We start from the raw sequence: 27,956 nt of genomic DNA on the forward strand, positions 1-27,956 counted from the left end.
TAAATTTACAATTTTTTTCGGTTTTTGACTTTTTAAAGATGAACACAGGTTTAATTATCTATCGGGTCATATTTTTTCTTCCTAGGTCCGATACTCGTCCCTGTGCAACAAAGGGCTTGGTTGGTTTACTTGGAAAAAAAAATACTTGAATTTGTAATAATAAGTATTTGCATTTAATAATTTAAAATGCTTATGAATGAAATATTGGTACAAAATGGAAGGGACTTCTAAGGCTAGGAGGGGTCATTGGATTTCAAATGATGGTGTCCCTTTAAAAAGGGATCTCTTAAAATTTAGTCTATATAGAAACAATATTATTAAAATGTTAGTGTCGACACCGGCACAGTTAAGTTATTCAACAATAACAACTATACACATCCATAGGTCAGCTAAAGTGCCTAAGTGGGCGTAAATTCTAGAAAATGTCGCAAATTAACCTGACAATAACTATCGAACGAAATTACATGGCAAAGGCAAAAAAAAAAAAATAAATGACGTTTACACTTACCTACACACACAATAAATCTGTAAGGATATAATATGAAAGGTCGTAATACGAAATCGTCGTTAAATGTTCCGAATTGAAATGAAATATTGTTTTCGTGTACAATTTTTACAATTTAACGTTTCAATACACAATTTGATTTTAAGCGGCAGCGGAAATCACATCTGCGCATGCTCGAAATTAATTTTTTCATCAAATGCTGATTTTTATAAATTATTTCTGAATTAATAGTCTAAAAACACATTTTTTATATTTAGATTATAAAAATTAAAACCAATATAAAAACTAAACAAATTAATTTCTCGCACCTGCTCAGGCATGCTAATATTTTATTGGGTTGCCCGAATGGGACCCATATGGGTCCCTCATGGCTTGTATATATGTTAATGCTACGATTTTTATAAAAGATAATAGCAATTTATGCCAAGGTGGTCACACTATAGCTCAAAGTAAACAAGTTCTAAAGAAATAAATAAACGAAAAATCGTTTTTCCTTATAGTGCTGTAATATGGGACCCATATGGGTCCAATATGGGCGTACCCAAATGGACTTGCCCATATTGGTCCCATATAGGTCCAATATGGGCATACCCATATGGGCTTGCCTAGATATAGCCCATATGGGTCCCATATATGCATGTTTGCTGGGATCTAATCCTTTCCAGCATTAATAACCATTTAAGGAAGGCTTATATCAGTTTTCTTATCATGATTTACCTTTATACTTTTATATTTATCTAATATCATCTAATAGTTGTACTTTTTTATTCTATCCTTTAAATGTTGCAGCTATATGCTGTATAACTTAAGAAAAAATATACATTCTACCTGATAGCAAATTATTATCCTTTCCCGTCAACCTGTATATAAAGGATTATAGACTGAGGATTATTGATTATAAGATATAACCATGTATTTATATTATCTCTGTGCAGATTCGGCAGATGAATGTTTATTCAAATATCAAGTTGGTAGAGCAACATTCACAGAAATCAGCAAAAGCAATTTTAAGTCATTCTAAACCGTATAGTATTTTTTTGTTCAGACCTAGTCATTAAAAACAACAGTGTAATTTCTCAATATCTGTTAATTATCGCATTAAATTGAACCTTCAATTGTATATTCTTTTCATAAAAAGTTTTTACTCAACGGAAGACATGCATAGAATACATAGTGGTATTCAACCCATATATTCAACGCAACTTCAGATTTAGTTTTAGCTGACCGTTTTGGTACTCTTACAAGCGGAGGTAAAAATACGCACATCCTGTCGTCTGCAGTTTTGTTTACTTTTGTTCCAGGCGCAGTTCTTTTATTAAATGGTATCATAATTATTCTCATTATCGCACATTTGTCGTTTTAAGATCGTCATGTTTTATTAAGCTCCCTTGTATCCATTGTCTTTATTGATATTTAATGAAACAAAGAGCCCATGAATGGAATTTATTCATAAAACTCCCAGTCCCCTTGCACAAACATGACAAACATGGACAAATCATGACTGTTTGTCAGACATTAGAATCTGGTAGCAGCTATCTTTAACATAGTGATTACTTCAACATTTATGTTTCTCTACAAAATCACTCAGATTACATCTAGGTTTTGTGTTATAGATAAGGCCGTAAGGGGCAGGGTTAGTTAGGCAACGTGATTTTGCTGCTGACAGATTCTAAAATAACATTATTTGCTCCAACTGTTATGAAAAAAAATAAAAGAAAAATTGGTATGGTGTTAGATTAGATACTAATAGATCTATATAAGTGTGGTCCTCTACTAGTTGAATGTAATCTAAAGTTGTGAACTGGTAGATATAGAGCTTTTGAAAATGATATGGCTGGATTTGTAGATGTATCCTCAATGTACTTTATACCGGGAGGTACTTTGTACCGGGAATGTCCAGATATTACAAACAATACTTACATAAAAAATTTCTTTTGTATGCAGGCCCGTCGTCACGATTTTGTGATTGGTGCGGCCAATTTGATTGGTTTTAGGTAGAATCTAGGGGGGTAGGGGGCATGCTCCCCCGGAAATTTTTTATTCTAGGATGCTCTCAGGGGCGTTTTCCCGTATATTTGGCACAGTTTACAGCTTGCCGCTAGTACATGTTATAGTAATATATCAACGATTTTTTACAGATTTAAGTGCGTCGTAAGTTTTAAGGGTGAAATTTAAGGTTTGCATGACGGACGGACAGGTGTACATAAAAGATGAATACATGTAATGGATATTTGGCAAATGAAAAATAAATAATAACTGATGTTATTATAATTATTTAGGTGCATTTTTATCTGATGATTATAAATAAACAAATAAAAAATTTACAGTACGTGGATTATTGTTTAGCATAAATCACAACAATCGATGACATGATGGAAGAATAGTACATAACGAGTCAACAATAACCACTTTTTGTTTAGCAGTAACAATAATCTTACACAACACAGAGTCTCATTTTATGTAAATTTTCCAAAAACACATCGCCGTCGTTCTCTGGTAGTAATGAACTCATCGGCAAATACACGTAAGTTGAGTGGATCTGTCCAGTTGGCACTATTAGATTGTTCAAACGTACTTGAGACATGGTCGATCTCAGGTATGTCTTAATCTTCTGAACGCCGAGAATGTCCTTTCACTGGTAGCATTAGTAGCAGGCATTTCTAACAAAATCTTTAACAACACAACGACCTCAGAGAACAGTGCTCGTTCTAGCACCGACTGTTCTGACGCAAATTTCATAATGTCGGGTAGTGTAACAGTACTATTTACTGATTTGTCAAAATGTGAACGTAGCAGCTGAAGCTGCGCATCTAAGATGTCTCGGTTAATATCGTTACCACAGAACCAAGTCCTCTAGTGGACTCGGTCTTCAAAGGTTGTGCAGCCTTTATAAGTAAATTCTCCACGTACGTTTGAAGTACGCGATATCCCGGTTGGTCAATATCTCTTCAACACTGGCAATGGCAAGATCGATTGCTTCAAAGTACTTAGGCAGGAGCACGTCCTGCACTGTAACGGGGTGGTAGCCAACATCGTGCCCTATCTCGAATCGTGTTGGCGCCTTTCTCTTCCGCGGAACATTTGAATCGTTAACACCGACGCGATCACTCTCACTTTGAAGTTTAATCCATAAAGAATCAAAACTGTCGTCTGATATTATGTCTATCAAACTATCTAGATTCCGCTTTGCTAGCCGCTGGCCCTCGGATGCTGACAATGAAACTTGTTGAGGAGATTTGCTAATGTTGTCTGTCAATGCTAGGATGTTGTGTGCGAGCATTACACTGAAAGAGTACTCAAACTTGACTTTGTAGGACCCCTACATATACCTGGTCAATTAATTGTGTCCAGTCATGTTTGTATATTACCACGAATTGCTTTAAGGGCCAGTTAAGTACCAAATTGCTAATCATCGATGCGTGTTTTTTTTGGTTTTTTTTTTACTCACTTTTGGCCAAAATATTGGTCCGGCCAAGGCCGGACCGGCCGGACCATCGACGACGGCCTTGGTATGCAAGTGTTTTTCACATTAATTTCATACAAAATATAGCACTTTTTTAAGGAAATTCAAAGTTTTAGTAACCCTATTAACATAAATGTGTTTTACGTATAAAAAGCAGTAATATTGCTAATGATTTGGACCCAACATGATATTTTGAATGTGTGTGCAAATGCTTATCAAATTGTTACCCTTTTACTGTGTGATAACTGATAAATACTGAATAGAACTTTAGTATCATTAACAGTAATAGACCATTTTCATATGTCTTTAACTTTTTATTGATTGCTTAAAAGTCATTCCTGGTATTAAGTACATAAAAACAAAGATGGCTGCCACTCATATTAGGTTATGAACAGAACTATCTTTTTGATGTATAGTTAAAATTTCTTTTGGATGATTGTTATTTTTAGTCAAAAAATGGTACCTTCTATTTAATTTTATTAAATAACTATTTTATCCTAGATTTCTTCTGTATTATATGATGGTGGGCCTTATAAGGCTTACACTCCCGGTAGATAGTACAACCAGGATATAGATGGAGAAGATATATCCGGTGAGTGAGAAAGTGTTATGTATCACGTTCACAGCGAACTGGATGCACCTACTCTCCTGACATCAACCATGTATTTGTTTTATCCTACTTTTGTCTAGTTTAACCATGTTCTAAATTCTTTTAAATTTATTTCATTCTTACTTTTTTCCAGATAAAACAGCTATAATTATGTAGTTTTGTTTTGCTGCTAGCCATGTGATGTCATCATAGGCTAATTAACAATGTGACATAATGACTTTATCCAGCAAGGCTTTATCCAGATGATAACATAGACATAAGCTGGATAAAATAGAAATCAGTTACTTGTTATGATTCAAACAGTGCATGATAACCTTTTCTTACATTTTCAGTGTCATCATGATGGACATAACCCATTACATGCCCTGTAAAAAGCCACGTAGGTCAACTAGGCTTGAAGAAAAAGAAAAAGAAGAACTAAAAGAACAATCAATAAAGAAGGCACCTCTAGGTTATGTGGACATACTGCCTCTGGAACTTAAATTCTTTCTTTTACGATATTTTACAGGTAATTTTAATATTTAAAAATAATCTTATCTGTCTGTCTAAAAATAATTTAATCCGTCTGTCTCCACTCCTTTATAATAATTAATCATCCAATGATTTTACAGTAAATAAACAGTGGTTTTTCACATTGTATAACAGAGGCCTACATGTATAAAAGGCCTCTTCCCAATCTAAATTTTCTTTACAGTAGTGCAGTTTCCCCCCAAAAAAATATAGCCTAGCTTTTTCCTTACTTAATTAGCTATTTTAGTGATAACTTTTCCCAAAATCAAAAGACTAAGGCCTCTTCCCAATTAAGTGGGGAAAAAAATACTGATTGTATTATAAACACATAAAGATTATACACATAGTGCTTGTCAAATATTACATAAATCTTGCTTCACAGCATGTTAAAAGGTTTTTGAAAGAACAGAATGTTTGTTTCATATCTTATTGAGTTCTGCTGTTAAATGTCCATAATTTTGAAAGAAAATCTAATTGTTGCTATAAAAAGAAATAATATATGTGAAACTGCTCCCATTAATTGGAAACATTTAAAGGTCATTCTTAATTTATAAATTTATAGATTATTTTTAGCTACATGTATTTTATCATGTTATGATTTGTGTTTTTACAGAGTGAAATCTATATTTTTTCAGTTGAAGACTTGAGTATTTTGACAATCACATCAAAGGCATTCAGGAATTTAATTGAAGGATTTTTCAGCCTTTACCCTGTGTTAAGAAAGGATTTGGTGAACAGATTACACATACAGAGCATGTACATACCTACACCTGTCACTAAACAATGTGATGTTTTGAATACATTCTGCAGACTAGGTATTACTATCTCCTGCTATAGATTTGGCATTGTCCGTCTGTCTGTCTGTCCAGCATCCCTCTGGAACAATCTGAGTTGAGAATAAAACTTAAAATATTTCAATTAGAAACCTAAAACTTCATATGAGCCGCGTCATGACAAAACCAACATAATGGGTTTACGACCAGCATGGATCCAGACCAGCCTGCTCATCCACGCTGTCTGATCAGGATCCATGCTGTTCGCTGTCAGTTCGCTATCTACTTGTTATAGGGTTTGTAAGCGAACAGCATTGATCCTGATCAGACTGCGCAGATGCGCAGGCTGGTCTAGATCCATGCTGGTCGCAAACCCATTAATGATTATGTTGGTTTTGTCATGACGCTGCTCATATATAGATATGTCTCAGTTAGAAAAATGGCAGAGTTTGGAGTTATTGCCCTTTGAAACTTTCATAACTTTCCTCTAGGGCCTAGCTCAGTATCAACTTGAAACTAAATCAATGGATAAGATCTTATTAAGGGGGATACAGTGCATAAGAATTATAATTCTCAGTTATAATTTTTTGAATTACTGCCCTTTTTCACTTTTTCCTACTTTACTTTGGTGCAGAGCATATTTATAAATGTAATGGATGAATCAATTATAAACTTCACAGATGGATTATTAATTTAAAGAATCACACAAACAATTGCTTTTTATGGCATGATTTATGAGTTATTGTCCTTCATAATTTTTAAACTTAATTTTTGTATTGGACATACTCTGTTTTAGCAAGCATTTACTTGAATAAATATTATATAGGCATCCCGCAAAGTGTAGCTAAATATAAGAGTTGCAACTTTCTTTTGCATAGATTATATTATAGTATTGCCCTGTATAATTTTTTCATATTTAATTTTTCTTGAAAGCAAAACTGAAGAAGTATTATAAATAGCAACTTGAAACTTCATAGATTGATAGATTTTCTTTTAGTAAAAATAATGAAGCATAATTATTACATGTATTATTATTATTTTTGTTGTTGATGATTTTGGAGTTCTTTCCCTTTTTCTTTCAGCATACTAGTTATTGCACTATGTAATTTATGATATTCAATTTGTAGAACCTAAACCCTAAATATAATTGAAAGGGTATTTGTTCACAGAAAAGGGCTTTTCTTCTAAATGTGGGAAAACATAACTTTCTTTTGCAAAACATAACTTTCTTATATGTGGAGAAATAATCTCTATTTAAGGCTGTTTTTTATATGTAAGGTTATAATATTGTAGCAGTCTGTCATGACCTTTTTTTCAAAGGGCATCTTTAGCGCCAACATTCTTACCTGTTATTATAACAAAAGCAAAAAAACTTGTTGTAAACATTCAGTTAAAGGTTTAAAAGATGTTTACTTGAAATCAATGAATTTCACTGAAACTATTGCAGGCTTAGGGCTATTAACATTCTTAATATTTAAATAATATAAATTTTATTACTTTTTTAACATTTTATAATTTTTACTACATTGCAGGTCTATTGTTAAAAAGATCTACTTGTTTGTATGCCACAAAAGATAGACTTAAATTCATTAATGAGGTTTTGACAAAGGTAGGAACCTCTTATATTGCTTACAATTCTAAATTTGAATATATAATGCAATCCTATAAATAATTTTTTGAAAGATTAAGATATATATTTAAAAAAAAAAAAAAAATCAAAATTATTGTGTATCTTTTTATATTTCAAATAAGAATCTAACACCCTATACAAATCTGTTTTTTATATGAAAAATGCAGAATTATTATTTTTTTTATTATTATTACAGTTACTATGTTCTAACGCTATGGAGAACTGTGAGGATTTGAACAAATGTATGGCTATGACATGTTTCGGCAAGTTTCTACACACTGTCATAGCTGGCTGGGACGATTGTGAATGTATACGTGCCTATGATTCAATCTGTAACCATTCCTGTCTACTGAAAAATGTGAAGCTTGTAATGACGTCCAAAACAGGTAAGTTAATTGATGCAAAGTTGATTGCACTCTAAACCAGAATTTGCACTTTAAACTTTAATATCTTTACATCAAGAATCAGAAACATGGTTTATTATCTCTTTTGTGTCCCATTAGTGCTTGTCAAAAGGTTTAGTCTGAAAAAAAAAATTACTCTGCCTCCTGTTTGGCAGTATTTGCCCTGTCTGGTCCTTTACTGCTATTAATTAGAAAAACTCAGTGCTAAAGCTTGGATAACAGCAATAAATGAACATTTTCATTTAGCTACAGTCTACTTTATCCTTTTGTTTTAGATATAGTATTATACTATTTCATAATATATCAATATCATACTGTTGTCAATTTGTGACAATTTCCAATATTGTTTATATGTATTTTTGCTAAATTGCAGGTAGCCACCAAAGGCTAGAGTTTGAAATAAGATGTTTTTTCCGACGGGTGTTCCTTGACCATTGTTCATCGTTGCAAGACCGGGCTTTCTGGTTAACTAGAATACTCAAGCCATGGCCATTGGTTTATCAAGCAAGGCTTCTTTTCTTGCTGTATGGACCAGTATTGTCAGGTAATTTAGTAATTGCTAACATCATGAGAAGTAATCATTGCATTTCACTGCTGTTTGTTAACAGTTTAACTGTTGAATATACACTACTTGTATAAAATTTTATACAGTGGTACTTGAATGTGTGCAAAGTAAAATAATGCAAAAAGCATTTGTTTCCTTTTGTTTGCTTCTTTATTAATAAAAAAACATAAAAATACTTTCATCTTTAATTGCAGTCGATACATTATACCGGTTATGCTAACTTGTGTGACTTAATTTTACCTACTGTGCATCAATTTGGTTGTACAATTGTTTAAAAGCCCAGAAAATGCAGTTATATTTATTTCTCAACAGCTTTTTATTTGTGGGGTACATATATAATAATATACTTTCATAGTTTCTATAAAAGTTACTCATTGGCCGAATACCTGACCAATCTTTTTCTTATGTTGCTTTTTGGCAATTATTACAGTTATAGTGATTTAGTATGGCAGTCAAAATACTTGATTGTTTACATTGTTACTTGTTTTATGACAAACTATTTTACATTAGCATGACTTTCTTCAGGTAACAAGTACCTACCATGTTTTTAATTAATACCATTTCTAAAGAAGTAAAAATCTTTCTAAAGAAGTAAAGAATTTAATCATTTTAATATTCGTTTCTAATACTCATAATGTGAATAATAATAATAATGTGAACAATGACAGAAAGGTGATATTTGGTTATTACAGAAGAGATTTTATGGTACGAGTTAAGTGAGAATACGCCAGTAACAGCAACTCAGTCCACCCAGCATATTGGTGAACTAGCCAATGCCTTACAGATCCTGCATCATTATAAAGAGGAATGGTCAGAAGATGACATTGTTAGCATTATAGACGAAATCACAAGTAAGCTAGTATATCTGTTCCATTTCATTGAGAGTAATTTTCAACAAGGGGAAAAGTTACAAAATTTCTCATCATGTTAGCTAGCTCCCACAATACATGTATATAGTGCGCTTGTCCTCATTCAAAAAAGCCATATCCTATTTAGTACAAATTTAAAGGAAATCCACTGAGTTTTAAAAGCATAGAAAAATAAAATTTGAATTTCTTACATTATTAGATCAAATGAAGCACTAAAAACAGAATGACATGCAAAAATAAAGTAAAAAGAAAAATTCATGAATTCAATTGAAAATGATATTTGTCTGCACTTCTTTAAGCCTGAATTGAGGTACGGTAAACGTGTTTAAACTTTAACAGTCTTTCCAATTTTTGGGCCATTTTACACAATCAAATTAATTGTTCTAAAAAAAAAAAAAAAAGAGTACGATAATCAAATGATTGCAAATATTGCAAAAAAAAATTATTGATCCAGAATTACATGTACATAAAATTGACCGTTATGGTACATTGTATATAAATCTCAAAAAAATATTTCCAGTTCTGTCATGTCAAAAAGCTTCAGTGGAGTCCCTTTAACCTTACAGCTCTTTTTTTCTTTTCAAATCCAATATTGATTTCCATTTTAAATATTCCCTTTCATATTTTTCAGTATTCAAACTTTTTAAACATAACTTTCAAAAGAAGCTTGTTAATTTTTTTATGCAATTTTTTTTCTTGTTGACATTTCAGTGTATCATGTTTACATTTAATATTGATAAGTACTAGTATTTTATATTTACATTTTATTAAAAGGTGAAAATAACCTTCATGTAACTACAGACCTATATCTCTTTTAAGCTGTCTCGGAAAAGTTATGGAAAGATGCATCCATAAATACTTGTATAACCATGTCATTTCAAATAAACTATTAACACCATTTCAATCAGGATTCATTAAAGGGGATTCAACCATAAATCAGCTAACCTTTCTTTACAATGACATCAGCAAAGCCCTAGATGAAGGAAAAGAAGTTCGCGCAGTATTTTGTGATATATCAAAAGCTTTCGACAGGGTTTGGCACCAAGGACTCCTCTATAAACTTTCTTCTTTAGGCATACAAGGTTCTCTTCTTCAGTGGTTCTCATCTTATCTTGCTGACAGAAAACAAAGAGTCATCGTATCAAATACTTCTTCAACACTTTTAAATATCAATGCTGGAGTACCTCAGGGGTCCATCTTAGGCCCTCTCCTGTTTCTAATATACATTAATGACATAGTCACTGATATTGAAGCAAACATTCGACTTTTTGCTGACGACACTAGTCTCTACATCATTGTCGAAGATCCCAACTCTTCTGCTGCAATATTGAATTGCGATCTTTCAAAAATTTCTGTGTGGTCAAAAACTTGGCTTGTCTCATTTAATCCCTCAAAAACAGAACATGTCCTTTTCTCAAGAAAACGAAACAAACCCCAACACCCTTGTCTTGTCTTTGATAATGTGAACATTTCTAGTGTTAAAGAACACAAGCACCTTGGTGTCATCTTTTCTGAAAATGGTAAATGGACATCACATATAACATCAAATGTTAATAAAGCTTGGCAGAGAATTGGTATTCTTCGAAGTCTGAAATTTCTTATTTCTAGAGCGGGATTGGAGAAATTATATGTAGCCTTTATTAGACCTTTGCTTGAGTATGCCGACGTGATGTGGGATAACTGTAGTAATGAACTAAAAAATGATATTGAATCAGTTCAGCATGAAGCAGCAAGAATCGTCACAGGAGCTACTAAGTTTTGCAACATCAACAAATTAATTAGCGACCTCAGTTGGGATACACTCGCAGAAAGGAGAAGAAAACATCGTCTCGTACTTATGTATAAAATGAAAAATGGTCTCGCTCCTGATTATCTCTCTGGTCTGATACCAGAACATTTTAATCAACCCTACACTCTTCGCTCTAACACCGATATCCCATTAATACACTGCAACTCCCAATCATATGCTACTTCTTTTCTTCCGTATACTATTCGCCAGTGGAATTCTTTACCTGGAAATATTAGAAATGCATCCACAGTAAGTGCTTTCAAACACAAACTCAACTACAGAAATATGTCGTCTAATAAGAAAAAACACCTGTATAATTTTGGCAGCAGGAAAAACCAAGTAAACCATACACGTCTCAGACTTGGATGCAGCTCTCTTAATTTCGAATTACATAGGAGAAACTTAATCTCGTCTCCTTTGTGTACATGTGGTGCCATAGAAACTGTTTCCCACTTTCTGCTCAGTTGTCCTAAGTACCATATCCTACGTCAGCAATTCTTTGACGACCTACCCTGTGCCCCAACCCTTAATAATCTTCTTTTCGGCAATGATCGCCTAAGTATGGACTTCAATCAGAATCTGTTCACACTTGTCCAGAGCTTCATTGAAGCATCAAAGCGTTTCGATTCATAATTCCCGACTCAGCGTTTTAAACATCGTATTTCCATGACAAACTGTGTGACACAACTTTTTTCTTTTTATTGTTATTATTATTTTTATTTTCTTCTCTCTTTTTTTTTATTAAAAAGGAAAATGAATAAACAAAAAATCAAGTAAAACCTTCCGAAAAATTATAAATTTAGATCAATTTTGAACTTAAAAACATGCACTGATCATATAAAGTGAAATAACAAAGACGAAACTCCATCATGGAAAGGAATTAATATAAGTGTTATGCTTGTTTTCCAATCCATATATATTGTGATGTAAAAATGTTACATGCTTGTAAAAATTGATGAATAAAATATGTTTAAACTAACCTTTATGTTTGCAATACCACATTTTTTTCAATTTTCTATGAAGTACTGTAAAGGAAAACGTTTTTTTTTCTTTATTGTAAAATGAAGAAAAGCTTTGATTGAAAAGAAAATTAACTTCATTTATTTCTGGGGTATATTGGACATTTTTTAATATTATACACAATATGTACATTATGATAACAAACATAAGATAGATGAAAGCAAATATGAAAAGGTCATTATTTTTATACAAGTCTTTGAAGTTAGATCTTGTTGCATAAATGCTAAAACAGTTCAACAATGCACATTTATTTGTTATTCTAATATACAATATTTACTGTTTCTCTTACTAAAATGATCAAATTCATGAAGTAAAGAATATTTAACTTCTCTGTAAACTGCTCTCTTAGGGTAAGGTCTGTATACTAGTATAAATGTTTTTTACTGTCTACTTCAGTGAAAAAAAATTGATTGTTTTTAATTAATGCTCATGCCTTTATAGACAAAGGGCATATTTTTTGTCTTGTCTTAATTTATCTCTTTCAAAGACTTCTATTTCAAAGAAAAACAGTCACATTAAGCTTGTAAATAGGAAAAAATGCTTCAATTAATAGAACAGGATAATTAAACTCATTTAATCCATGTATTTGTACATTTGGAAACTTTTTTTTATAATGAATTGGATTTAAATTTTTAAACTTTTATAAAATCATTGAGGACATGGAGACATGATGCTTTAAATATGCATGCCTGATATAATTGCTAACTATATACGTTGTATAATGTTAGAATTGGGATAAAATTTAAGTACCAGTCTAAATGTTAAAATTGAGATAAATTGTATACATGTATTTATGCTGTGAGGTAGGTGTAGTGTAGAGACTAAGATAATGATGTCATTGCTTTATAAGCATGAATTAATAACCATAATGGCAATTGAAATATTTTAATTATTTGACTTCAGGTGCACCAGATGAATGGTTAGCAGAAAACATGGCACACCTACTGATTCTATGTGGGGATGTTATCACGTCTAAAATGCTCATTAGTAAAGCTATCAATGGTAGAACATTAGAGTTGTCAAGTTTGACCACAGCATTCTGTGTGGTAAGATTTGTATATAATATTAATGATAACAATAATCATACAGAACCATTCTTTAACAAGAACTGTTACTAAGTGACCAGCCTCTCAATCCAGGGATTATTGATTCAAGACATACAGGGGTCTTTCCTCATATGATAATTGAGAACTGGTTAGTTCTAGAAATAACAGCCATAAAAGTGGTTCACATAATAAAGCCTTTCAAGAAGTACAAATTCTAGAACTTGGTCATAATTGGTGTTTAATAGACAGTGTCTTTCACAATTTTTATAAAATACATGCAGGGTTTTTTCTCAAGGATTTTTGGGAACTTCCTGAGACCTATACCCATGGATTTGGGATTTTCAGCGCTAGTTTTGTTAAAAATTGGGAAAAATTCATGACTAATCACTGTCTGATGGCATCTTCAAACATTTAAGCACTATAACAGGGGAGAAGTCTTTATTTTCAAAGACTTTAGAATTGTTTATTCAATATTTTATTTTGTAACTTTTAATTGGGAATTTTTTCCTGTGGATTGGGAAAATAATATACTATTTTCAATTGGGAATATGACTGAATATCGGCTATAAAATAAGCCAAAAAATATCCCTGACATGTACTTAGGTAACTAACTTTAAATGTGCAGGTATTTACTTTATAGGTTTGTGTTAAGAACAACCTGAGCTTGAATTATGTGATAACTATGATCCGCCATGTTCTCTCAGTGATAGAAAATGTGAAGGACAGACAGAACTTCTTCTCTAGTGTGATGGACATGTTCAAAGAGTTGATCATAGATTTACATGAATTTGGTGAGTACATGTACAAACTTTCTAATGTTCTTTTCCTTGAGCTTATATCACGTTACACCAGATTTATTTGAGTCTGTTTTGAGTCACAGTAACAAGCTATTATGACTTGAGAATTAATAGTTCTATGCAATGAAAAATTAACTACTAACCCAGGGAACCTTTAAGTATCAGACAATTACTGTAATTATACAATTCATGAGATCAGAAATAAGCAGCTTATCAGGTTGGAGTACTGTACAAGGTCCCAGGGGTGTATTAAGATAAAGATTACTAAATCAAAGTGCTGCAGCACTGAATGCGATGGACATGCAACCGGAGAGACATTAAGGCTTCTTTTAGAAAAAAAAAAACAAAAAAAAACAACAAAACACAAAATATATGACAGAGAAAATTTGTTCCATACAAGTTCGAGATTTGTGGAGCAATATATTTTGTGTCCCAAATTGATATAATTCAGATTTTCTACTTTCAAGCACTTAAATACAGAATGAAATTTATGCCTAAAAACTCTGGTCAAACTTGTAAATCAGTGTCCTTAACCTTTTCTGTACGAAATCTGCTGTGGTCATAGTATTATTTTTACAATAGGTTTATCTCTTAGATTTGGTTTGGCTTGCTATTGCTAATCATGGTCATGCAACTACATAGTTAGGTGAATAAGCAGACGCTTGTTTTAGTTGAGTCTATTATGTTTTGTTTAGGGGGTGAGTTGTCATACACAAATTTACAATTTATATGCATTTGTTTTTTTCCAATGATTGTTATTATCTTAAATGCTTCTGGGATTGTTGTTTTATCAATTCATTTGTAAATAAGATTGCTATATGTCTATTAACGGAATAATTTTAATGAACACGAAAGTAGTTCACACCTACATGTGTATTGGTAACGTGATGGTTTAAGCCAAAGAAAACACGTCAATATTATTATACTCAGGCAAAGAAAAAGTGTGCAAAGAGTAAATCGATAAGCAAACTTTGAATTGCAAGTATTTTTTCATATCTTTTCGGCAGGATAAACTGTCCGAGGAGGGCCAGGCATTTTCGTATCGTAAAATGTCTGCCATTTACAGTATCAAGTGATTATCCCAAGCACCACCGCGACTTAGCGCGGGAATTTTAATTATAGCTTACCTCGGCGCGTGGCATAGGATGGAAAATACCTTTTTCATACTTTATTGTAATAAGTATTTACAAACTGTGTCTTTCGGGTTTTTTTTATCAATATATAACCAATAATGATGTTAATATGAATAAATAATCATATCTCAAATCTGTGACTATGATTTACAATGAAATTCTACCTTAAGTGTATTAAAAAGGTTTTTAATTTCCTGTAATTTTATTTTGTGATTATGCTTCAAAGCAGTCAATTGACCGTGAATTTTCTTTTCATATTTTGATTTCCTTGAAATCATTTTTCTCATCTGAAGGCATGCAACTTTAATATGATGATACATTAATTACATTCCATGAAAATGTTTAAAGATATAAAATATCTCATGACATGTTTTTTCATTTTACATTACACCTTTAATTCAGCAAACATAAAGTCTTCACAAAAAGTAGTATGCAATCGTACCTATATTACATATGAATGTATGTAATATTTTTCTTGTTATTCTAAGAAATGATATGTAAATAGAAAAACTATCCACGAAATATTTCTAGAATAAATCCAGGCAAATAAACTTCAAACATAATACATTATACATTTGAGAATGCTATTTAGAATTGCTTCGTGTTATATCATAGTGGGCATACAGACAATAAAATATAAGTCATTTGTATTTTCATTTCTCTTGGATATGTCTCATTAAACAAAAAAAAATTGGTTAAAATCATCCGCAATTAATAGTGTATTTCTTAGATTTTTTTTTTTTACAAGGTAAAGATGTAGAGGCCAGAGCACATCGTTTTTATTTTAATTTAAATGTCACTTAAGCACTACAGTGTTTAGTTGTCCTTTTCAGCTTCACACTAAATTCCATTTTCAACTTGTTTGCTTCTTACAATTGTATAGAATTTCTAAAAGTATTGCATGTAATCCGCTGGTTTATTAATTACATGTTTAATGTGTACTTCCTAAATCGCCTGTCCAAAAATCAGAACAGGTGAAGCAGAATCTATTTTTAGAATAGCGAAGGTTAACTCATATCATGACCTAGTAAAATATGTAAACAAACCACAAGAATCGGAAGTAGAACTGATATTATAACTTCCTTACCATGATAGACTACATGGCAGTAAAATGTTGTAAAACTCTCTTCTTACATGCATTTTCAAAAATAGATATTTATACTAACCATTGTACTGTATCTAATATATTAATAACTGCTGAATATTCAGCTAAACCCGCGGTATGAGTCACGAAAATAGTTCTTCTTTTATTAATGCGCGAGTTATCCTAGAGTCACGAAAAACTTTTGATTTGTTAATAATAATGTTTTGTATAATGTAGAAATATTTATTTCCTACTAATAATGTCTTGGAACTCAGAGGTTACACCTTTATTGTAGTATAATTTGCTGTCCTTCTTTTTCGACAGCGGTAAATTGTTACAGCAGTAATTTGCATATTGCGCAATAATACTACGGGACTACAACACTTTTATCAATAATACACGTTCATATTTTAACTTGGATAACTTAATTTGAAATTGAAAAGGCTAAATATGGAAGACATTAAGATATCCAGACAAAGTATGGGAGTTTTGAAGGATCAAATTCATGTACTATTTCTTGGGCTGTTAATTGGTTTAGGACACATTGCGCGATTGTAGCCAACGAAATCCCATGTGTAGATGACTTAGCTCTGAACGCGCCTGAGGGCGCGTCCGTCGCAAAAATCTCCTATCAAGGTATTTACAGCAGACAGTGTTGGTTTAACTTGAAACTCGACAAAAGAAATAAATAAGGTACCTAAATCTGCTATCATCATTGTTCCTTTTGTTCTGCCAAGATTGTAATGTTGCTGATTTTGTAACACTACTATACATTACAGATGAGGACCAGGGAAATGACATGTATTATATGGTCACATCATTAGTGGAGTTCACAAAAAAAATAATCAACATGGCATTCAGGGACTCACTGGTTTCTTGATGATGATGTGTGCATTAGTATTGTTTCTTACTCAGAGAAAAAAAAGCCGTATTGACTTGTCTACGCCACCTTTATAGAACTAGATCAACCAGCACATCCTTGCAATCAGACCTGACTTGGAATATAGTGAAATACTCCTGGAAGACCTTTCTTTAAATGCTTATTTACATAATAAATTTGTATGGTGCTTACATTTAGCATTTATAGGCTACCAAACCATTTTCATATGCTTTTCCTTTCCCGAAAATTATTTATATCCAGTTTCAATTGAAAAGCAGGACTGTTCAGCAGGGTACATGATGATATGTTATGTAATTGAAACAAATTTGCTATAAGCTGTAAGGAAATGATTTGCAGAAAAAAAATAATAAGTTACATCACCAATTGAAGAGTAATATGTTTAGCTAAAAACTCATGTTTCTTTCAGTGTAGCAACAAATACACTGCAACCTCTGCTAAGGATCCACCTAGAGAGCAATTAAGCTCTTCTAGAGCCTTTCAGCAACAACAAAAATCTCCCAAAGGAATGTTACTCTATCGAGGTTGCACTGTAAATGTTTTCTATACTGTTGTTAGTGGACAAACTGTGATAGATGTATAAGTTCTTCCTAAATTAGACAATGAAAATATAAGCCAATGTGTGATTTTTTTTCAATTCCATCTCTGATTTTTAGATATTTTGGCAATCAATTTAAATTTATTAGATTTCATTGCTAAATTTTTGTGCTGGTGCACAGTTGATTACCTCAGTTTGTGTAGATTTGACATTCAATGTTGAATAAACTGAGTTTGTCCTACAATCTAGTATATTTTGACATTAAAATGTTGAAAAGATATGTAAATACAAGATTATTTTGAGGTTATATGTTGAATAATTGTATTCTCTACATGTATGTTACAGTATATATTGACATTAAAATGCTGAGTAGACATGTACATACAAGACTCTTTTGAGTTTATATGTTGAATATTTGTATTCTCTACATGTATGTTATAGTAAATTTTGACATTAAATGTTGAATAGACATCTACATACTAGACTATTTTGACATTATAATTATGTTGAATAGTTGTATTACCTGTGTACTACAGTAGTATATTTTGACATGTTGTATGTATGTATAGACAGATGGGTGGATGGATGTTTTGACATTAAATGGTATGAAGCTATATATACTGAAATATTTTTGATGGCTAAATTATGATGCTTCAATAGTCTTGTGGTCAATTCTCATAAAATGTCTCACACACATGCAAATTACTGTCTTTTTCATCTGTTACTTTTTGGCAGAAAGTACAATTATAGTGAATTACTATTTTGTATGGAAATGAAATACTACCATGTTTACATTTGGTTACTTTAGGACAAATGATTTCACATTTATTGCTACTTCCTTCAGGTAACAAGCATCTTAACATTCTTCTAAACCATTATTTAAACATTATAGAATTCATGTTTGTCCTTACCAAAGAAGTTAAAATCTATTTCTTTCTAAGGCATAATGACACGCCTTTAAGAAATTAAACAACTATCTTTCTAATCACAGGTGTTTTGGAATTATTCTTTTTTCTTCAAGACTACTTGCAGCAGATATATAGCTTTATACACATAAAATTATAAATATCTTTGTTATTTACAGATATTTATAGTCTGACATTAATTAAATGATTTAATAATTTGTTATTTTAATGTATTTACACATTTTTGACATTAAATGTTGAATTATGATTCCATTATAAAAAAGCTGTGATATATTGTTACTGATTTTTTAGTTTTAAGTAAATTTAGAGAATATGAATTATATGTTGTTATTATATCTGCCAAAATGTATAAAGGTATTAACATTTTTTTACATGAAATTATTTTAAGTACCCTGAAAATGCTCTGTCCCTGGTTTATATTAATCCAATCTGCTTATCTTGGGCTCATTATGTACTTTAGCTTTTAAGGTTGATTCTTAACAAGATTTGTCAAGCATTTTCTACCGTTTACAAACTGGGTCTCTTGGTTTGCTGTTTTGTGGGTGGTTTTCTGTTGAAGGTTTGACTTTTAATATAATTGTTAACAAAATACCTCTTACCCCATATGTTGATTTTTTTCATGATTTATAAATCCAAAAGGTTCCATTAATCGCACAAGATATGTTTAAATTATATCATCAATGCATTGGTTATTCATACTGCAAAATCTGTGTTAAACGTCAAATCTCGATTGTGCACATTGCCTTTACTTAAATCTATCGTCTTACTTTAAAGTTTAAGCAGCAAACAAATTTAATTCCGTCTCCTCACCAATAGCGAGGACGTAATTTAATCTAATCTAAACATACTACGGCTCCTTCCCATACTTATTCACCGGGGGGGGGGGGGGGTGTTTCACGAGGGATGGAGTTCTTATGATAACTTGTCAAGGAGTTCTTGTGAAAACTGGCACGGAGTTCGTCGGAAAACTATTGTATGTACTGCCGAAACACTCCTCAAAAATGGATATAGGTGCTAAATTAAACTTTAATGTATTATGTGTCAAAAACTAATTCATAGTCCATTTTTCCTCGCCTCTTGCTTAAAATCTGGAAGTTTTGAGTAAAATTTCCAAATTATTTGCAAATTCGCAAGTATTGACCTGTTTATTTCAAGTCTTCATCCTTGCCATACATAATTACCTAATTATTATGCAAAATTGCAAACATAAAACCCCGGCTAACAAATTTATACCAGATTTTTCAAATGTCCCCGAGTTCTTGTTATAACTCAAAATATGTCCTGAAAACCCGCGATGCATTTTTATCATAAATAAATAATTCAATTTATTGTTATTGTAAAAAAAAGAATTTCACCGTCGATCAGCGGAAAAAGATATTTTCTCAAAGTTAAGGCGTGTTTTCTTCGTTTTTCACTGCAGGGGAACATATATTTTCCGTAAATTAAAAGGGAAGCGTTTAGAATCATAAGGTAAAAACTAACAAAAAAATAATACTAAATAACTAAAAAGTTTATGATAAACTAGTTTCATTTCTTTTTATACGAGATTTGTTTTCATCTCGTGGTATGGAGATTATATTTCATATCGCTCTATACAAATAAATCCCGTATTCAGTTCACTGAAAAACTTGAATATACTATATATTTTGTTTACATTAGAAACACAATAACAATACGGTGTTTCCATGGCTGTCTGGTTGCGATCGATGACTTTGATTCTATATTACCTTTCCCCATATTACTTCTTTCTATCTTTAAACAAAGGAGTCATAGAAATGGTTTTCAGATACATGTTTTGTTAATTTAAACCTTTTTGTTATACTGTAGCGTGGAAATATCATTGCCTGGGGCGACATCGAGGGGTTTTCTCTACAGAAAATGATCAAGGCCGTAAGGCCCGAGAATATTTTCTAAAGGGAAAACCCGTGATGCCGCCCCAGGACATGATATTTCTACATAAAAGTCACTAGAGATCAATATAACTGTTTTATCGCATGATAGACAGAAATGAGATATTTAATTACACATAAAACTTCAATTTACATTTTGCTTCCCTTAATGAATTAAATTCTTCGGAAGCTCGATTATACTTTGTATGGCATATGTCTATTACCGAGTTTTTTTTATTTATTAAGAACCTATTACATGTATGGTAAGAGTGCCTGATTTGTTGGATGAAAACAAAGCTATAAATAATTGTGACGCGCTAGTTTTATGATCAGCATTTCAATGACATGCCAACAGATGGATCAATAAAAACGATTATTGTTTTTTTTTCTTGTGGAGACCAAGAAAAAATAAAGAATATTAATATTGCTAGTATTTTGGTACAGTCCAGTGACCCTTGTGTTTTTTGTTAACGGTCAAAGTTATACATCAACAAAATGTACTTGCATAACTGTGCTTTATTTGAATTAAATAACGCACACTTTTCTCAAGAAGTGTGCGTTATCTGAGATATCACAATGTGCGTCATTACCAATAAAACATGTTACTAGCGTATGACAGTTGAGGAACATCAAAGAAAAATCACCGCATCATGCAATAAGAATGCTCTGTATAGACATATCAATCACAATTTTTAAATGTTATTTAGATAAAATTAAGTTCATGAAATCAAGACATCAATTAACCGGTCTCAGATAGTGTTGGTAGTTTTCACTCCGGATCACGGCAGTAAGCCACATTGAATTTACCAGAGAACAGTTCCGAGCTGGCTGTCAAGCAATTTACCAGCACTGGTTACTTACCTTCACTTTCGCAAGGAACTGAAATTTCTGAACATACCAGAGCGGATCGAGGTACCGTGCGAATGACCGTAGATCAATCACAAGGAAAGTGAAATGCAACCTCTGGGAATCAACCCGGGTCTACTAACCGGACGGTACTCAGAAAATCTGCTCATAAAAATTTAAGAATAGAATCTGGTAGATGTAGTAGAAAGAAACAGATTTGAACGACATGAGCGCACATGTCAGCTTTGTAATACCAAAATATTGAAGACGAATTTCATTTTATACTTTACATGTTTGTAGTCTGTACCAGGAAATCCGTACTCAATTCATTAAAAGATATTACTTAGATCTACTTCAGTAAAAGTCTGTATTATTATACCCCCGCACAACAAAGTTGTAAGGGGGGTATACTGGAATCAGCTTGTCCGTCCGTCCGTCCGTCCGGCTGTCCGGCCGTCCGTCGGTTTTTTCTTGTCCGCCCAATAACTTAAGATTCCTTTGACCCTTAGTCTTCATATTTGGCATGGAGGTTAGTCATGATTAGTAGATGACCCCTATTGATTTTGAGGTCACTAGGTCAAAGGTCAAGGTCACAGGGGCCTTGACTTCAAAAAGCTTGTCCGCCCAATAACTTAAGATTCCTTTGACCTACAGTCGTCATATTTGGCATGGAGGTTAGTCATGATTAGTAGATGACCCCTATTGATTTTGAGGTCACTAGGTCAAAGGTCAAGGTCACAGGGGCCTTGACTTCAAAAAGCTTGTCCGCCCAATAACTTAAGATTCCTTTTGACCTACAGTCGTCATATTTGGCATGGAGGTTAGTCATGATTAGTAGATGACCCCTATTGATTTTGAGGTCACCAGGTCAAAGGTCAAGGTCACAGGGGGCCTTGACTTCAAAAAGCTTGTCCGCCCAATAACTTAAGATTCCTTTGACCCTTAGTCTTCATATTTGGCATGGAGGTTAGTCATGATTAGTAGATGACCCCTATTGATTTTGAGGTCACTAGGTCAAAGGTCAAGGTCACAGGGGACTTGACTTCAAAAAGCTTGTCCGCCCAATAACTTAAGATTCCTTTGACCCACAGTCGTCATATTTGGCATGGAGGTTAGTCATGATTAGTAGATGACCCCTATTGATTTTGAGGTCACCAGGTCAAAGGTCAAGGTCACAGGGGCCTTGACTTCAAAAAGCTTGTCCGCCCAATAACTTAAGATTCCTTTGACCCTTAGTCTTCATATTTGGCATGGAGGTTAGTCATGATTAGTAGATGACCCCTATTGATTTTGAGGTCACTAGGTCAAAGGTCAAGGTCACAGGGGACTTGACTTCAAAAAGCTTGTCCGCCCAATAACTTAAGATTCCTTTGACCCACAGTCGTCATATTTGGCATGGAGGTTAGTCATGATTAGTAGATGACCCCTATTGATTTTGAGGTCACCAGGTCAAAGGTCAAGGTCACAGGGGCCTTGACTTCAAAAAGCTTGTCCGCCCAATAACTTAAGATTCCTTTGACCCTTAGTCTTCATATTTGGCATGGAGGTTAGTCATGATTAGTAGATGACCCCTATTGATTTTGAGGTCACTAGGTCAAAGGTCAAGGTCACAGGGGACTTGACTTCAAAAAGCTTGTCCGCCCAATAACTTAAGATTCCTTTGACCCACAGTCTTCATATTTGGAATGGAGGTTAGTCATGATTAGTAGATGACCCCTTTTGATTTTGAGGTCACTGGATCAAAGGTCAAGGTCATAGGGACTTTTGACTTCAAAAAGTTTGTCCACCCATTAACTTAAGATTCCTTTAACCCACAGTCTTCATGTGTGGCATGGATGTTGATCATGACTATAAGGTGACCCCTATTGATTTTGAGGTCACTGGGTCAAAGGTCAAGGTCACAGGGACCTTGACAAAAAAAAGCTTTTCTTCTCAATTGCTAAAGAATGTCCTGTCCGCAATGTATTGATTTTGACATTTTCACATTTGAAGCATGTAGAATACATAACTTAGCAATGCACTGGCTTAGTAATCTCAGATTTGGCAGGGAGGTTGTCCTTGAGCTCTAAATGGCCACTGTTGATTCTGACAAAGTGGTATGCGGGGGTATTCACGCCATCATAGTGGCAGTTCTAGTTAAATCTATGTAAATTTATTTATTTTGCAAATAGTTAAAGAAAATATGTATCATGTTAATAAGTTAATACATAAACATGTTGGACGTGTTAAAAACGTTTTTCATAGATATTGTAAACTTTCAGTTAGCGCAAGTTATGTTTATATTAAACTGATATTTTTATATACATTTATTTATATGTACATTTTTTTTCTGCAGCAATATATGTTCATTCTCCAATATACTTTAAACATTTTAATTATATCATGTGCTTAGCCATTTATCATATGTAACACAATACTGTGTTATATAGGTTAGGAAATAAACATTTCTTTTCTGTTCATACTACCGATATTAAAGCTGAAAAAAGAATCTTACAAAGCGAAATTTGTAGGCTAAAAAATTGCCATAACAATACAAAAATATAATGAATAGAAAATTCATTCCAATGTACATTGTACATGTTCCGCCCCTTATAAATGTATATGTTGTGCAAAATGATGATTGGGATTTTGTCACTACAAATAATTTAACCTAGTTTCAACATTTCTTTTCAAAAAGCATAACGTCTTTTCACGCTGAACCAATATAGTGCCATATTCTACGATAATAGCCAAACTGTTTACAAAATCGATTTGCCTTAATATTCCATAAAACATTTTCTAAAACTTGAGATTTGAAAAATAAAAATGAAAGCTTGATATGAATTCAATGACAATTTATTAAGTAATAGATTTACATTTCTCCTTTATGGTACGAAAAATGAATAAATATCTAGGGTGATATGAAAAATAATCATTTGGCTTACTAAAAAAGTAGCAAGCCTTAGAAACGTTCACATGGGACATTCTTGTATCATATTTTTCTATTAGGCGTATTGATTTTGTCTATAATATTATATAGTCTATTCATTTTTTATTCCTTATCCATCATTTTTGCTGCACAGAAAATTCCTCCACCGGCCCAAGCCGCTATCCAAGCGACAATATCCATGGCAAATGCTGCATCGTAATCCATTAGATCGTTCTCAAGTTTGTCGACAAAGACAGCCATTCCTACCATAAGGAAAAGACCTGAAAAAATAGTTTAACTTGTAAGATATGTAGACTCATTTACAGCTGTATGCCTCCAGGTTCATGCTAATTTTTCATGAATGGATAAAAGATTAAAATATTTCCAAGTGAACAAAGAGAGTGACTTTCACTGTGCAAACGGCGTAAGTTACCAAAAATAATGTCAAAATATGTAAAAAGGCCTCGGAGCTCGGTCTTGACTTTTAACAGTGCCTCAAAAGGACATCAGATAATCTAGTAAATTCTTAGAAAGATATATTTCAGAATACATTCAACTCGGGATATAATTAAAGTATAAATCAGCCAGTCAAAATCTAAGGCAACCGGAATCGCTCAAGTTCTTTAGATTTTTTTTCAGATAAAATCTATACTTTTTTTTCTTTTTAGAGAACAATCAAATCACCTATTTTAACTGACTGGATATTAGCTTTATCGACTGTGAAACATTAAATATTTCCAACCTAATTTTTATTGCAGTTATTGTTTAATGCTAATATACGAATCCTTAAAATATCAGATTTGTTATTTTCGAGTTTTTTCCACAGCCAATGTGAACGTCATATAGGGGAATAATTTTGCTATTACATTTATTACTATAATTATGTAAATGTTTAAAGTACAAAGGTGCATCAGATTAATTTGAAGAGGTGCAACGCTATTGATCAAGTGATATAAATTTGCTACTCTCTGAATAAACATTACTTATGTGACACTCAGCCTTCTCTAAATACATTGCAACTGGAGTATAAATAAACATAGAGTACAAAATGTATCTATTTGTGTACCAAAATATTTGAACAGTTTAATATATATATAGAAGAAAAAGAATGATCACACAAGACTCACCCGCGGCTATATCAAGTCCTCCCGCAACAAAGAACAGAATTTTTGTGTCTTTCATAACAAACATTACAAGAATGCCTGTAACAATAGCAGCCGCAGACAGTATTACACCGAGTATGACGGTCGCACGCACAGCACGCAGATCTCTAAGCGTATCATCGTCTTGTACTATAAATAGAATAAAAAATTAAACAATATCATTTAAAGATATTAAAAAAAGAGAATGAAAATTAGCCGTTACTTAACATAAAACGTGGCATTTTGTGATTTGTATTACGTAAGGTAAGAAATTCTTCCTCAGTCAAATGAGAAATGTAATGTGCTATTTTCGATTCTGCCATTTTGAACATTCTTCAAATTGCCATATAAAAATAATTAAAGCATTTTTTCTATATCATCAATTTTAAGACTTCTATACCAGAAATGTAGATCTACACGTTCCCAGAAAGCTTACCGTTGTCAGAATTTAGGTCGATACAGACCTTGTTTCCGCTTAATTCAGTACAAGTTTCCCATAATCCTGTAGTAGTTTTAGATGAGCCGACTTCCAGACTTTCCCATAGAGTTAACGCAGCCGCTAAAATAGCAAAAAGAAGAGCAAAGCCGGAAACGGCTATTCCGACAAATCCGAGAATGTTTGCCATTGTCGTAAAGTGAGTATAATACTGCTAAAGCTGTTCCGAAAAAGGTCCAAACATAAAATGACCGATGTAACTTGAAGCAGGTTTTGCTTGAAACTGTTCCACTCGTACTGTAGCTTCGTTGTTATTTACTCAAAATGTTTTGTTAACTTGGAAGTACATGTAGGCCTATGTTCAAATAAATTATTTGTTTCCTGTCAGTCGCAGTGAGACACGGACAGTGCGATATTGTAAGGCCACGTTCAGTAACGCTTCAGATTGTCCATTGTACTGTCATATTGTAATAATCGAATTGCTGGGATATAAGTGAAGCACTGTTTTAGTTGTAGAATAAAATACTTAGAGAGCTACTAAAACAGCATGTACAGTAGGGGAAAGCTTTTAACGATTAAAAAACAAAACAACAACAACAACAACAACTAAAAGCACGCACTGTAGTCATAAATTATTTCTAATATTTGTCTTCTCAATATTCTATTTGAACCGCCTAAACGATGCTTTAAATGTTTAGCTAGTGTAATGATGAGAGAGTGTTAATGCACATTTTTTTCGAGCATTAATTAACATCTGCAGAAGCACAAGACCGCTTATTAAGCCCGATCCGTCAGGGATGCATTATGTTTTGATAATAAAACTTCAGGGGCCGTCATTGCATTAAGCTGTTTTTACTATGCACCCTGAGTCTTGCATATTAAAATAGACGTGTAGCGACGAATGCTTGTCTTCCGTTAAAGTATATTTGTGTGCATGTTTTTTGTGCAATAATTCAATTTAGCATACAAATGTAATTCAATATTGCATGTATAGATAACTCGGTTTGACATAATTTATTGCAATTTTTATTTCAATATAATTCAGGATATTTAAATTTAGCATATAAAACAGTTCAATCTGACATATAAAGGTAATTCTACGTACCATAGTTTAACATGCTATCTAGAAGAAAACTTTTAAGACGTATACATTGTACTTTTATGCAAGAATCGCGTTAATGCACATTTTCGTGATTATCATCTGCAGAAGCACTGGGTCGGTTTAAAAGCGCTGCGGGCTTGGCCTTTAAAAGCGTACCCGTGCTTTTGCAAATATATCAATGCAAGAAAAAATGTGCAAAAACCTCTATTCAATGCTAATGAATTTAAATAGTATCATATCAGGGGGACAGGAAACTTACATTTAAAGAAAAAAATGACTATTAATGTTGCTTTGGAAATCAACATAAGTTTATTGTGGCAACAAGATATTGAGCGAAATTTTGTTTGTCTTGGAGTTGTTAGGTTAAAAGTATTCAAACAGTATGGTGAATAGCTGAACAAACAAATGTCTTCCCCTGAATATGTATCTATTTGTGAAATTATTGACACTAATAGTTTTCAATCCACGTTTCGAAACTTACCGATATTGTCGTTCAGTGAATGAATATTGTTCTCGTATATTTTTAATATTTACCAATTTAGACTTCATGCTGTTTTTTTAAAGAATTCATTTATATGAATTTTATTTAGACAAGGTCGTTTCTTAAAATATTCAATTTGTGAAATTTAAAATATGAAATAATTGAAATGTTTGTATGTAGATTCGTATCGTCTTTTAATAGATTTTTTATGTTGTTAAAAGAGCGTTCTCTATATAAATTGGTTTTGAGATATTTGGGCCTTCTTTTCTAAAGAATTCCCGTTATCATGTAATTCGTTAATATAATAAAAGTATTAAATTGCGTTTGAAAAAATTCTGCTTTTTTTCAAAAGAATGTATGAAATATTTCTGTCAGATAGTAATTATCCATTTTTAAGTTTCAAGACTGGGAAAGAAAACTGGCAAACCCGTCACCTTTGAACTTAAAAATCGCCTGTGTCACTATTTGGCCAGCCATTCAAGAGGAATATAATTGTAAATAGTTTATGTTTATTTTGTTACAATGAATGAATGCACCTAAAATATGCATAAATATTGGCTTGACAAGTTAGTTTACTGACGGAATGAACGTG

General features: G+C 32.6%; 2 protein-coding genes across 2 annotated transcripts; one reads left to right on the plus strand and one right to left on the minus strand.

Moving 5' to 3' along the window:
• Positions 1-1,742: 1,742 nt before the first annotated feature.
• On the plus strand, positions 1,743-18,877 carry LOC132724157 (F-box only protein 47-like). Its single transcript, XM_060708980.1, has 10 exons — positions 1,743-1,827; positions 4,911-5,086; positions 5,724-5,903; positions 7,394-7,470; positions 7,688-7,877; positions 8,269-8,439; positions 9,153-9,311; positions 13,042-13,184; positions 13,825-13,975; positions 16,978-18,877. Exons 2-10 carry the CDS (start codon positions 4,918-4,920, stop codon positions 17,076-17,078), a joined length of 1,341 nt encoding a protein of 446 aa, XP_060564963.1. The 5' UTR covers positions 1,743-1,827; positions 4,911-4,917; the 3' UTR covers positions 17,079-18,877.
• A 5,237-nt stretch (positions 18,878-24,114) lies between these two features.
• On the minus strand, positions 24,115-26,089 carry LOC132724158 (uncharacterized). The gene is made up of 3 exons (XM_060708981.1): positions 25,782-26,089; positions 25,331-25,495; positions 24,115-24,484 (listed from the first exon to the last, which is right to left on the minus strand). Exons 1-3 carry the CDS (start codon positions 25,969-25,971, stop codon positions 24,327-24,329), a joined length of 513 nt encoding a protein of 170 aa, XP_060564964.1. The 5' UTR covers positions 25,972-26,089; the 3' UTR covers positions 24,115-24,326.
• Between the last annotated feature and the right edge of the window lie 1,867 nt (positions 26,090-27,956).

Source organism: Ruditapes philippinarum, unplaced genomic scaffold, assembly GCF_026571515.1.
Source record: "Ruditapes philippinarum isolate M1 unplaced genomic scaffold, ASM2657151v2 ctg90_1_1_1_1, whole genome shotgun sequence".
NCBI lineage: Eukaryota > Metazoa > Mollusca > Bivalvia > Venerida > Veneridae > Ruditapes > Ruditapes philippinarum.